We start from the raw sequence: 12,646 nt of genomic DNA on the forward strand, positions 1-12,646 counted from the left end.
TATATCAATATCCTCCTTTAACACGAGGCTCTCTAGTTCATCCATCTTATTATTTAGACTTCTAGCATTTGTGTACAAGCACTTGAAAAACTTGTCACTGTTTATTTGTCTGCCCTTTTCTGATGTGTCAGGTTCTTTATGTGAATGTTTCTCGTCGATCTGGCCCATACTTTATCCTCTTCCATCCTCTCCTCCTGACTAAAACCTAGAGAATCTCTATCAATAGACTCTCCTCAAAGAGAAGTCTCTGTCCGATCCACATGCGCCTCTGCAGCAATCGGCTTTCCCCCATCTCTTAGTTTAAAAACTACTCTGCAACCTTTTTAATGTTAAGTGCCAGCAGTCTGGATCCACTTTGGTTTAGGTGGAGTCCATTCTTCGTGAATAGGCTCCCCCTATCCCAAAAGTTTCCCCAGTTCCTAATAAATCTAAACCCCTCCTCTCTACACCATTGTCTCATCCACACATTGAGACTCTGAAGCTCTGCCTGCCTGGCCCTGCGTGTGGAACTGGAAGCATTTCTGAGAATGCCAACATAGAGGTCCTGGATTTCAGTCTCTTTCCTTGCAGCCTAAATTTGGCCTCCAGGACATCTCTCTTACCCTTCCCTATCTCACTAGTACGTACATGTACCACAACCACCGGCTCCTCCCCAGCACTACACATAAGTCTATCTAGATGCCTCGAGAGATCCGCAACTTTCGCATCAGGCAGGCAAGTCACCATGTGGTTCTCCCGGTCATCACAAACCCAGCTATCTATGTTTCTAATGATCAAATCTCCCATTACTAACACCTGCCTTTTCCTAATGCCTGGAGTCCCCTCCCGCAGAGAGGTAACCTCAGTGTGAGAGGATCATAGAATCATAGAATATCATGGTTGGAAGGGAACTCAGGAGGTCATCTAGTCCAACCCCCTGCTCAAAGCAAGACCAATCCCCATATCCCTAAATGGCCCCCTCAAGGATTGAACTCATAACCCTGGGTTTAGCAGGCCAAAGCTCAAACCACTGAGCTATCCCTCCCCCACCAGGATACCACAACATCATCTGGAAGGAGGGTCCCAACTATGGGAAGGTTTCCCTCTGCTCCCATTGACTGCTCTCCTTCTCTGGGCCTTTCATCCTCCTTAACAGCGCAGGGGCTGTCTGACCAGAGGTGGGACAAATCTACAGTGTCCCGGAAAGCCTCATCAACTTACCTCTCTGCCTCCCTTAGCTCCTCCAGTTCCGCCACCCTGGCCTCCAAAACCCGTACACGGTCTCTGAGGGCCAGGAGATCTTTGCACCAAATGCACACATATGCCACCCGCCCACAGGGCAGGTAATCATACATGCTACACCAAGTGCAATAAACAGGATAGCCCCCACTCTGCTGCTGGGCTTCTGCCTGCATTCTCTCTACAGCTACCTAGGTTAATGATAGGGTTTTTGCTTAAATCAAGAAGTTTTGATTATAGTTTAGTTTAAAGGTTTTAAAGAATGGCAAGTGTACCTCACCCCCTTTCCACTCCCCTTCCAAACTCCCTCTTGAAACTCCCTGTTAGCGGTCCCTGGTCACAAAGCTCCCTGGTAGCATGCTCACTGCTTAATAAAGCCCTGGCCTTCTTGATAGCTCCACCTTCTGATTAAGGCTCAGCCAATGAACAGAGGCTTCTAGATTTCAAACCTTGTTTAGAAGCTCACAGCTTCCAACTGCCGGTCACAGCACACGGTCCTTCAAACAAAAAAACAGACAAACAAACAGACAAACACAAGCTCAGCACACAGCACTAGGAAGTGTTGTTTACTCCTTCTCATAACACAAGAACTAGGGGTCACCAAATGAAATTAATAGGCAGCAGGTTTAAAACAGATAAAAGGAAGTATTTCTTCACACAACACACAGTCAACCTGTAGAACTCCTTTCCAGAGGATGTTGTGAAGGCCAAGACCATAACAGGGTTCAAAAAAGAACTAGATATATTCATGGAGGATAGTCCATCAATGGCTATTAGCCAGGATGGGTAAGGAATGGTGTCCCTAGCCTCTGTTTGTCAGAGGGTGGAGATGGATGGCAGGAGAGAGATCACTTGATCATTACCTGTTAGGTTCACTCCCTCTGGGGCACCAGGCATTGGCCACTCTCGGTAGACAGGATACTGGGCTGGATGGACCTTTGGTCTGACCAGTAGGACCATTCTTATGTTCTTATCTACTTTCTCTACATCAGTCATGATTTTATAGACCTCAATCATATCTCCCCTTAGCCGTCTCTTTTCCAAGCTGAAAAGTTCCAACCTTATTAATCTCTCCTCATACGGAAGCCGTTCCATACCTCTAATCCTTTTTGTTGCCCTTTTCTGAACCTTTTCCAAATCAATATATCTTTTTTGAGATGGGACAACCACATCTGCACACAGTATTCAAGATGTGGGCATACCATGGATTTATATAGAGGCAACATGATATTTTCTGTCCTATTATCTATCCCCTTCTTAATTATTCCCAGAATTCTGTTCACTTTTTTGACTGCTGCTGCACATTGAGTGGATGTTTTCAGAGAACTATCCACAATGACTCCAAGATCTCTTTCTTGAGTGGCAACAGTGAATTTAGACTCCATCACTTTACATGTATAGTTGGGATTATGCTTTCCAATGTGCATTACTTTGCATTTATCAACATTAAATTTCACCTGCCATTTTGTTGCCCAGTTTTGAGAGATCCTTTTGTAGGTCTTCGCAGTCTGCCTGGGTCTTAACTATCTTTAGTAAATTTGTATCATCTGCAAATTTTGCCACCTCACTGTTTACCCCTTTTCCCAGATCATTTATGAGTATGTTGAATAGGACTGGTCCCAGAACAGACCCCTGGAAGACACCACTATTTACCTCTCTCCATTCTGAGAACTGTAATTACCAGGATCACCTCTGGAGCCCTTTTTAAAAATTGGCATCACATTAGCTATCCTCCAGTCATCTGGTACAGAAGCTGATTTAAATGATAGGTTACAGACTACAGTTAGTAGTTCTGCAATTTCACATTTGAGTTCCATCAGAACTCTTGCATGAATATCATCTGGTCCTGGTGACTTATTGCTGTTTAATTTATCAATTTCTTCCAAAACTTCCTCTAATGATACCTCAATCTGGGACAGTTACTCAGATCTGTCACCTAAAAAGAATGGCTCAGTTTGGGAATCTCCTTCACATCCTCAGCCGTGAAGACGGATGCAAAGAATTCATTTAGTTTCACCTCAATAGGCTTATCGTCCTAGAGTGCTCCTTTAGCACCTCGATCGTCCAGTGGCCCCACTGGTTGTTTAGCAGGCTTCCTGCTTCTGATGTACTTTAAAAAAAAATTGCTATTACTTTTTGAGTCTTTGGCTAGCTGTTCCTCAAATTCTTTTTTGGCCTTCCTAATTGTATTTTTACACTTCATTTGCCAGTGTTTATGCGCCTTTTCATTTTCCTCACTAGGATTTAACTTCCACTTTTTAAAGGATGTCTGTTTGCTTGCCATTGTTTGTTTTACTTTGTTGTTTAGCCATGGTGGCTCTTTTTTGGTTCTCTTACTATGTTTTTTAATTTGGGGTATACATTTAAGTTGAGGTGTCTATTAGGGTGTCTTTAAAAAGTTTCCACTCAGCTTGCAGAGATTTCACTTTTGGCACCATACCTTTTAATTTCTGTTTAATTAACCTCCTCATTTTTGTGTAGTTCCCCTTTCTTAAATTAAATTCTACAGTGTTGGGCTACTGTGGTGTTTTTCCTGCCACAGGGATATTAAATTTAATTATATTATGGTCACTATTACCAAGCGATCCAGCTATATTCACCTCTTGGATCAGATCCTGTGCTCCACTTAGAACTAAATCAAGAATTGCCTCTTTTCTTGTGGGTTCCAGGACCAGCTGCTCCAAGAAGCAGTCATTTAAGGTGTCAAGAAACTTTATCTCTGCATCCCGTCCTGAGGTGACATGTACCCAGTCATTATGCGGATAATTGAAATCCCCCATTATTATTATTATTGAGTTTTTTATTTTAATAGCCTCTCTAATCCCCCTGAGCATTTCACAGTCACTTTCACCATCCTGGTCAGGTGGTCAGTAATATATCCTTACCGCCTTATAATAATTATATATTATTATATAATAATAATCTTATTATTAGAGTATGGAATTTCTATCTATAGAGATTCTATGGTACAGTTTGATTCATTTACAATTTTTACTTCATTTGCTTCTATGCTTTCTTTCACATATAATGCCACTCCCCCACCAACATGACTGTTCTGTCCTTCCAATACGTTTTGTACCCTGGTATTACTGTATCCCATTGAGGAGCCTCATTCCACCAAGTTTCTGTGATGCCTATTATATCAATATCCTCATTTAATACAAGGTACTCTACTTCACCCATTTTATTATTTAGACTTCTAGCATTCGTATATAAGCACTATAAAAATTGTCTCCTTTTGGCTGTCTGCCATTACATGATGTAATTAAATGGGATATTTTTTATTTGACTGTTTCTGATCAGACCCTGCCTGTATTTTATCATTTTCCATCCTCTTTCCCTCACTAGGACATCTGAGGGTTAGAAGGGACCTCAGGAGGTCATCTAGTCCAACTCACTGCTCAAAGCAGGACAATCTCCAATTTTTGCCCCAGATCCCTAAATGACCCTCTTAAGGATTGAACTCACAACCCTGGGTTTAAGCAGGCCAATGCTCAAACCACTGAGCTATCCCTCCCCCCATTCTCCATTAATAGATCCTCCATTAAGAGATTCTCCATTAATAGATCCTCCCCTAAGGAATGTCCAACCATATACTTCTCAGCACCTGTCGGTTTTCCCCCAGCCCTTAGTTTAAAAACTGCTCTATGGCTTCTTTAATGTTAAGTGCCAGCAATCTGGTTCCATTTTGGTTTAGCTGGAGCCCTCCTTCCTGTATAGGCTCCCCCTATCCCAAAAGTTTCCCCAGTTCCTAATAAATCTAACCCCCTCCTCCCTACACCATCATCTCATCCACGCATTGAGACTCTGCAGTTCTGCCTGTCTAACTGGCCCTGCATGTGGAACTGGGAGCATCTCAGAGAATGCTACCATGGAGGTCCTGGACTTAAATCTCTTACCTAGCAGCCTAAATTTGGCCTCCAAGACCTCTCACCTATCCTTCCCTATGTCATTGGTATCTACATGTACCATGACCACCAGCTTCTCCCCAGCACTACACATAAGTCTATCTAGATATCTCAAGAGATCCGCAACCTTTGCACCAGGCAGACAAGTCACCGTGCGGTTCTCCTGGTCATTGCAAACCTGGCTATCTATGTTTCTAATGATCAAATCTCCTATAGAATCATAGAATATCAGGGTTGGAAGGGACCTCAGGAGGTCATCTAGTCCAACCCCCTGCTCAAAGCAGGGCCCATTACTAATACCTGCTTCTTTCTAATAGCTGGAGTTCCCTCCCCTGGAGAGGTATCCTCAGTGTGAGAGGATACCACAACATCATCTGGAAGGAGGGTCCCAACTATGGGATTGTTTCTCTGTGCTCCAGTTAGATGCTCTCCTTCCCTGGGACTTTCATCCTCCTCAACAGCACAGAGGCTGTCAGACTGGGGGTGGGACAGTTCTACTGTGTCCCAGAAAGTCTCATCTATGTACCTCTCTGTCTCCCTCAGCTCCTCCAGTTCAGCCACTCTGGTCTCCAAAGCCCGTACAAGATCTCTAAGGGCTAGGAGCTCCTTGCACCAAATGCACACATACGCCACCTGCCCATAGGACAGGTAATCATACATGCTGCATTGGGTGCAATAAACTGGGTAGCCCCCACTCTATTGCTGGACTTCTGCCCGCATTTCCCTGCAGTTGTTGTTGTTTTGTTTATATCAAGGGGGTATTTTTGGCTTTTAAGTTTAAAGAATATTGAGTTCTAGCCCCCCTCACACTGCCCCTGTTAACACCCTCGCAAAACTCCCCTGTTAGCTGCTCCTGTTCCCTAGCTCCTCTGGCTGCTTATGAGAGGGCTTAAGCTCTGGTCTCCCTGAGTAGCCCTGAGTAGCCTCATTCCCTAGTTAAGTTTTGATGGGTACTAAAAGGCCTAGGGATTACAGCCTCGTTAAGAAGCTCTCAGCCTTGCCTAGCAGGCTGCTAGGCTCAGCACACACACGGTCAGTACTCGGTCCCACAAACAAACAAACAAAGCACACGTTATATTTCAGTCAAGCAGCGAGCACACCACATTTAGTGTTCATTTCGGTTTTGGGCCATATCTAGATTATCTTTAATCTGTTCCCCACCACACTGCATAGCAGTCCAACTTCATCCTTTCCGAGTCTTTTTTTATTTATATAATTTAAAAAACCTATTTATTTTAATTCTCTTGGCAAAAGTTAGCTCTACTTTTTAGCAATTCTTACTTTGTTCCTTCATTTTCTAACCTGCAAGATATTGCTTTTCCAATCCCTGTTTCCATTCCCTAGAGACTCTCTACTTTCATTAACCTTTTTGATGTAGTTATTCACCCAGTTGGATCTGGAACCTTTCCCTAAAATTCCCCCTCCCCCGCCCCCCCCTTCCTTGCAACGTAAATTTCAGATAGTTTTGTATACTTGATTTAAAGAAATTCTAAGCCTCCTCCACATTTAGGTCCTTGAGCTCTTCAGTCCAATTAACTTCAACTAATTCCTTTAATTTCCCTTTTAAAATAAAAAACCATAGATGATGACCTGTTTTGATTATCCTTACATTTAATTTAAACTAAATCAGCTCATGAACCTCGATCCAAGGTTATTTCCTAAAACCAGCTCTTCTCACTATTTTCTCACTATTTTCTCACTATTTACCAAAACCAAGTCTAAAATTTAGGGCTGTCAAATGATTAAAAAAATTAATCGCGCTGTCAAACAATAACAGTGTGACGTTGCACCCCATAATGCTTTATGGAAATATGCTTATGAATGTAAATATGACATAACTGGGATGTGTTTTATGCTACATATGCCATGTAACATATCTCTGCAAAGGTTATGATCTACTGAATATATTCATCCTATTTGTATGCATGTATCATTTTTGTATTCAAAGTTATGAATATTGGCTGTGTACTTGTTTGATTTTAATTAGCCTTAGTAAGGCATTTGGGCAGCTTCTTTAGAAAGGAATTTGCAAGTTAAGTGCCCAGTCAAGAAACACTTAATGGACAATGGATCTTGGAAGGCTCCAATCCACATAAGAAGTCTACCTGAGGACGTTCAAGATAGTATGTGAACAATGGCTGCTACCTGTAAGTTCTAAGTCATTCATGGGCATGTGACTTGCCCATGTGACTCCAAAACTCCATCTTGTAGTTGGGATTCTACTCAGGGGGAAGAAGGGGTGTCCACCCACAAGAGAAAGTCTATTTAAACCCCTGGGAGATCCTTCCATTTTGTCTTCAGCTGGATCAAGAGATAGCCTCTCCACCCCCAAAGGATACCTGAAAGAAACTGGAACAAAGGACAGTAACCATAAGTGTGTAAGTGATTGCTCGACCCAGACTAGAAGGAGTCTAGTCTGTAAAAGAAGCTTACTGGAACATCTCTGAGGGTGAGATTTCATCTGTAATAACTTTCTTACTGTATTGGGCATAGACTTGCATGTTTTATTTTATTTTGCTGGGTAATTCACTTTGTTCTATTACCAGCAGGAGAGTGAGTTTGTGTGTGTGGGGAGGGGGGGGTGGAGGGTGAGAAAACTTGGATTTGTGCTGGAAATGGCCCAACTTGATGATCACTTTAGATAAGCTATTACCAGCAGGAGAGTGAGTTTGTGTGTGTATGGGGGTGGAGGGGGGAGAAAACCTGGATTTGTGCTGGAAATGGCCCACCTTGATTATCATGTACATTGTAGGGAGAGTGGTCACTTTGGATAAGCTATTACCAGCAGCAGAGTGAGTTTGTGTGTGTGGTTTTTGGAGGGGGGTGAGGGAGTGAGAGAACCTGGATTTGTGCAGGAAATGGCCCACCTTGATTATCATACACATTGTGAAGAGAATGGTCACTTTGGATAGGCTATTACCAGCAGGAGAGTGAGTTTGGGGGGGGGGGGGAGGGTGAGAAAACCTGGATTTGTGCTGGAAATGGCCCAACTTTATGATCACTTTAGATAAGCTATTACCAGCAGGACAGTGGGGTGGGAGGAGATATTGTTTCATGGTCTCTGTGTGTATATAATGTCTTCTGCAGTTTCCACGGTATGCATCCGATGAAGTGAGCTGTAGCTCACGAAAGCTCATGCTCAAATAAATTGGTCAGTCTCTAAGGTGCCACAAGTACTCCTTTTCTTTTTGCGAAGACAGACTAACACGGCTGTTACTCTGAAATTTGTTCTGTGGGTTATTACTTGGAACCACTTAAATCCTACTTTTTGTATTTAATAAAATCACTTTTTACTTATTAATTAATGGGGGGCACCAGCTGTGCATATTTCTCTATCAGTGTTATAGATGGTGAACAATTTATGAGTTTACCCTGTACAAGCTCTATTCAGGGTAAAACGGATTTATTTGGGGTTTGGATCCCATTGGGACTTGGGCATCTGAGTGTTGGAGACAAGAACACTTCTTAAACTGTTTTCAGTTAAGCCTGCAGTTTGTGGGATGTTATTCAGACCTGGGTCTGTGTTAGGGTGCTGAGGTCCCAAGCTGGCAGGGAAAGCAGGGCCAGAACTAGCCTTATCACATCAGTTGGCAGTCCCAAGGAGTTTTCTGTGATCCAACCCATCACAAACAGAATACCATTTATTTAAATATTTTTGGATGTTTTCTACACTTTCAAATATATTTATTTCAATTGCAACAAAGAATACAACATGTACAGTGCTCACTTTATATTTATTTTTGATTACATATATTTGCACTTAAAAAAGAAACAAAAGAAATAGTATTTTTCAATTCACCTAAGACAAGTAATGTAGTGTACTGCCATCTCTTTATCATGAAAGTTGAACTTACAAATGTAGAATTATGTACAAAAAATAACTGCATTCAAAACTAAAACAATGTAAAAGTTTAGAGCCTACAAGTCCACTCAGTCCTACTTCTTGTTCAGCCAATCATAGAATATCAGGGTCGGAAGGGACCTCAGGAGGTCATTTAGTCCAACCCCCTGCTCAAAGTAGGACCAATCCCCAATTTTTGCCCCAGAGCCCTAAATGGCCCCCTCAAGGATTGAACTCACAACCCTGGGTTTAACAGGCCAATGCTCAAACCACTGAGCTATCCCTCCCCTATAGTCTATAATCACTCAGACAAGTTTGTTTACACTTACAGGAAATCATGCCTCCCACTCCTTTACAATGTCACCTGAAAGTGAGAACAGGCATTCGGATGGCACTGTTGTAGCCAGGATTGCAAGATATTTACATGCCAGATGCGCTAAAGATTCATATGTCCCTTCATGCTTCTGACCCGGGGAGTCTACAGTAAGACCCCTAACACCATCCCACTGGATCCTCTTTTGCTGTCCTTCCCCAAAGTAATTTTGGCCCAAAATTTTGTTTTGTCCATATTACCATACTATCATTTCTTATTTCTTTACCATTTACCAGAGGGAGATGCCTTTTCATTTATATCTCCTCAAATATTGGGCAGACAGAAATAAAAGGGGACATTACAAGGTAGGAAAAAATAATTGTGGTGCGAGAAAGGAGAAGGGAAAACATGTTCCCCTTGTCATCATCATCCCCCCTCATAGAGACTTTTTTTAGTGTCCTGGGTCATATAAAATGCCCAATATACACTTTTTACAAAGATGTGCTGATGTTGCTACTTCCCAGCTTCTGACTCAACAGTGACACATGCTTATTTCTCAAAGTGGAGAATTTTTTCCAATAACTTTGTGTTCTGAGTTAATCATTGAACACTGATAGTGTTAAGAACCTTCCCTTTGAGCAAAGGAACAGCTTTGATAAAGTCTACATTTTTCTCTTCACTCCAAACACTGTTCATCCAACTAAATGCTCATTCAGTTGGGCTGTTTGTTTCATGTAACACAGACCAAATTCTACTTGGTATAGCAATAGATCTTCAAGAAACATTAAGAAACAAAACATTTTGATTAAATGAAAAAGTGGGACAGACCCATCCTTAAAAAAGGGAAGAAGGAGGATCCTGGGAACTACAGGCCGGTCAGCCTCACCTCAGTCCCTGGAAAAATCATGGAGCAGGTCCTCAAGGAATCAATTTTGAAGCACTTAGAGGAGAGGAAAGTGATCAGGAACAGTCAGCATGGATTCACCAAGGGCAAGTCATGCCTGACTAATCTACTTGCCTTCTATGATGAGATAACTGGCTCTGTGGATGAGGGGAAAGCAGTGGATGTGTTATTCCTTGACTTTAGCAAAGCTTTTGACACGGTCTCCGATAGTATTCTTGCCAGCAAGTTAAAGAAGTATGGGCTGGATGAATGGACTATAAGGTGGAGAGAAAGCTGGCTAGATCCTCGGGCTCAATGGGTAGTGATCAATGGCTCCATGTCTAGTTGGCAGCCGACATCAAGCGGAGCGCTCCAAGGGTCGGTCCTGGGGCCGGTTTTGTTCAATATTTTCATTAATGATCTGGAGGATGGCATGGACTGCATCCTCAGCAAGTTTGCTGATGACCCTAAACTGGGAGGAGTGGTAGATACGCTGGAGGGTAGGGATAGGATACAGAGGGCCCTAGACAAATTAGAGGATTGGGCTAAAAGAAATCTGATGAGGTTCAACAAGGACAAGTGCAGAGTCCTGCACTTAGGACGGAAGAATCCCATGCACCACTAAAGACTACGGACCGAATAGCTAGGCAGCAATTCTGCAGAAAAGGATCTAGGGGTTACAGTGAATGAGAAGCTGGATATGAGTGAACAGTGTGCCCTTGTTGCCAAGAAGGCCAATGACATTTTGGGCTGTATAAGTAGGGGCATTGCCAGCAGATCGAGGGACGTGATCATTCCCCTCTATTCGACATTGGTAAGGTCTCAGCTGGAGTACTGTGTCCAGTTTCGGGCCCCACACTACAAGAAGGATGTGGAAAAATTGGAAAATGTCCAGCAGAGGGAAACAAAAATGATTAGGGGACTGGAACACATGATTTATGGGGGGGGGAGGGGGTTGATAGCCGCTTTCAACTACCTGAAAGGGGATTCCAAAGAGGATGGATCTAGACTGTTCCCAGTGGTAGCAGATGACAGAACAAGAAGTAATGGTCTCAAGTTGCAGTGGGGGAGGTTTAGGTTGGATATTAGGAAAAACTTTTTCACTAGGAGGGTGGTGAAGCACTGGAATGCGTTACCTAGGGAGGTGGTGGAATCTCCTTCTTTTGAGGTTTTTAAGGTCAGGCTTGACAAAGCCCTGGCTAGGATAATTTAGTTGTGGATTGGTCCTGCTTTGAGCAGGGGGTTGGACTAGATGACCTCCTGAGGTCCCTTCCAACCCTGATATTCTATGATTCTATGACATTTCAGGAGTCCTGAAAGAAGTTCCTAGGATAATAGGGGATATCATGTGAAAAAGCAGGAAGTAGGGTCACTTTGTGTAAAAGGATTCCATTTATTTTTTCTACTGAAATGTTATGTCATGTATAGCAGTACCCTGTGTATGTTACAGACTAGTTTTATTGCACAGATTCTTACATTTTAAGAAAAGAAAGACTATTATGATAATCAAGTCTGACTGCCTGCATAATACAGGTCACACAATTTCACCCAGTAATTCCTGTATCAAGTCCATAACTTCTGGCTGAGCTAGAGCATATCTTTTAAAAAATGACCAATCTTGATTTAAAGATTTCCAGTAATGGAGAATCTGACACATCAGTAGGTAAGTTGTTCCAATGGTTATGGTGTTCTCAATTCAAAAAAGAAATTGAAAATTGGAAAGGATTCAGAAAAGAACTATAATAAAGATTTCAGACTTGGAAAACCTGCCTTAAAGTGAGAGACAGAGCTTCTCAATTTATTTAGTTTATCCAAGTGAAGTCTCAGAAGTGACTTGCTCATGGTCTACATGAGGAAGAGATTTCTTATTTCAGACTGCTCTTAATCTAGCAGAAAAAGGAAAAACAAGTTCCAGTGGTTTGAAGCTGAAGCTAGACAATTGTGGACTAGAAATAAGGCGTTAATTTTTAAACCACGAGGGCAATTAACCATTGGAATAATTTATCAAGGGATATGGTGGATTCTCCATCACTTTAGGTCTTTAAATGTACAGCTTTAATAATATATGTATTGCATATAAATCCTTTAAAGTGCATTTATAATTACTTTAGGTTTAAGATTCAGGTTAAAAATTGTAAATACCTGGAACTACGCCATTTGTTGCTATTGCGCTCATTGAAATTGCAGTCAGCATAGTCTGTGGAAAGACCATTATTAAGAATGTTTAATTTAAGATAATAAAGTTCTTTAAAAACTATAAATGATGGACAAGCCCAATGGTCTAGTGGGAATAAGCTGGAAATTGGAAAATATCTTTATGTCTTTGTGTTGACAGGGACTCAAGTTATATGCCTTTTTTTTCCTAACTAAGCTAATTGATTCCAAAGTCAGTTGAGCATTGAGTCTTAGACTGAACAACTGTTTAATACATCTAGAAGTATGGGTCAGCTCAAAGCAGAGCCTTTGAATATATAACTGGAAAG

The 12,646-nt window shown here is 42.0% G+C and overlaps 1 protein-coding gene across 1 annotated transcript in view; it reads right to left on the reverse strand.

Annotated features, from left to right (window-relative positions):
• Positions 1-12,646, reverse strand: part of SLC12A7 (solute carrier family 12 member 7) — a 315,751-nt gene that overhangs the window by 124,663 nt on the left and 178,442 nt on the right. The window contains exon 5 of the mRNA XM_077809176.1: positions 12,306-12,360. Within this exon, the coding sequence (XP_077665302.1) occupies positions 12,306-12,360 (55 nt within the window). The remainder of the gene's footprint in view (positions 1-12,305; positions 12,361-12,646) is intronic.

This window comes from Eretmochelys imbricata, chromosome 2 (genome assembly GCF_965152235.1).
Source record: "Eretmochelys imbricata isolate rEreImb1 chromosome 2, rEreImb1.hap1, whole genome shotgun sequence".
Taxonomy (NCBI): domain Eukaryota; kingdom Metazoa; phylum Chordata; order Testudines; family Cheloniidae; genus Eretmochelys; species Eretmochelys imbricata.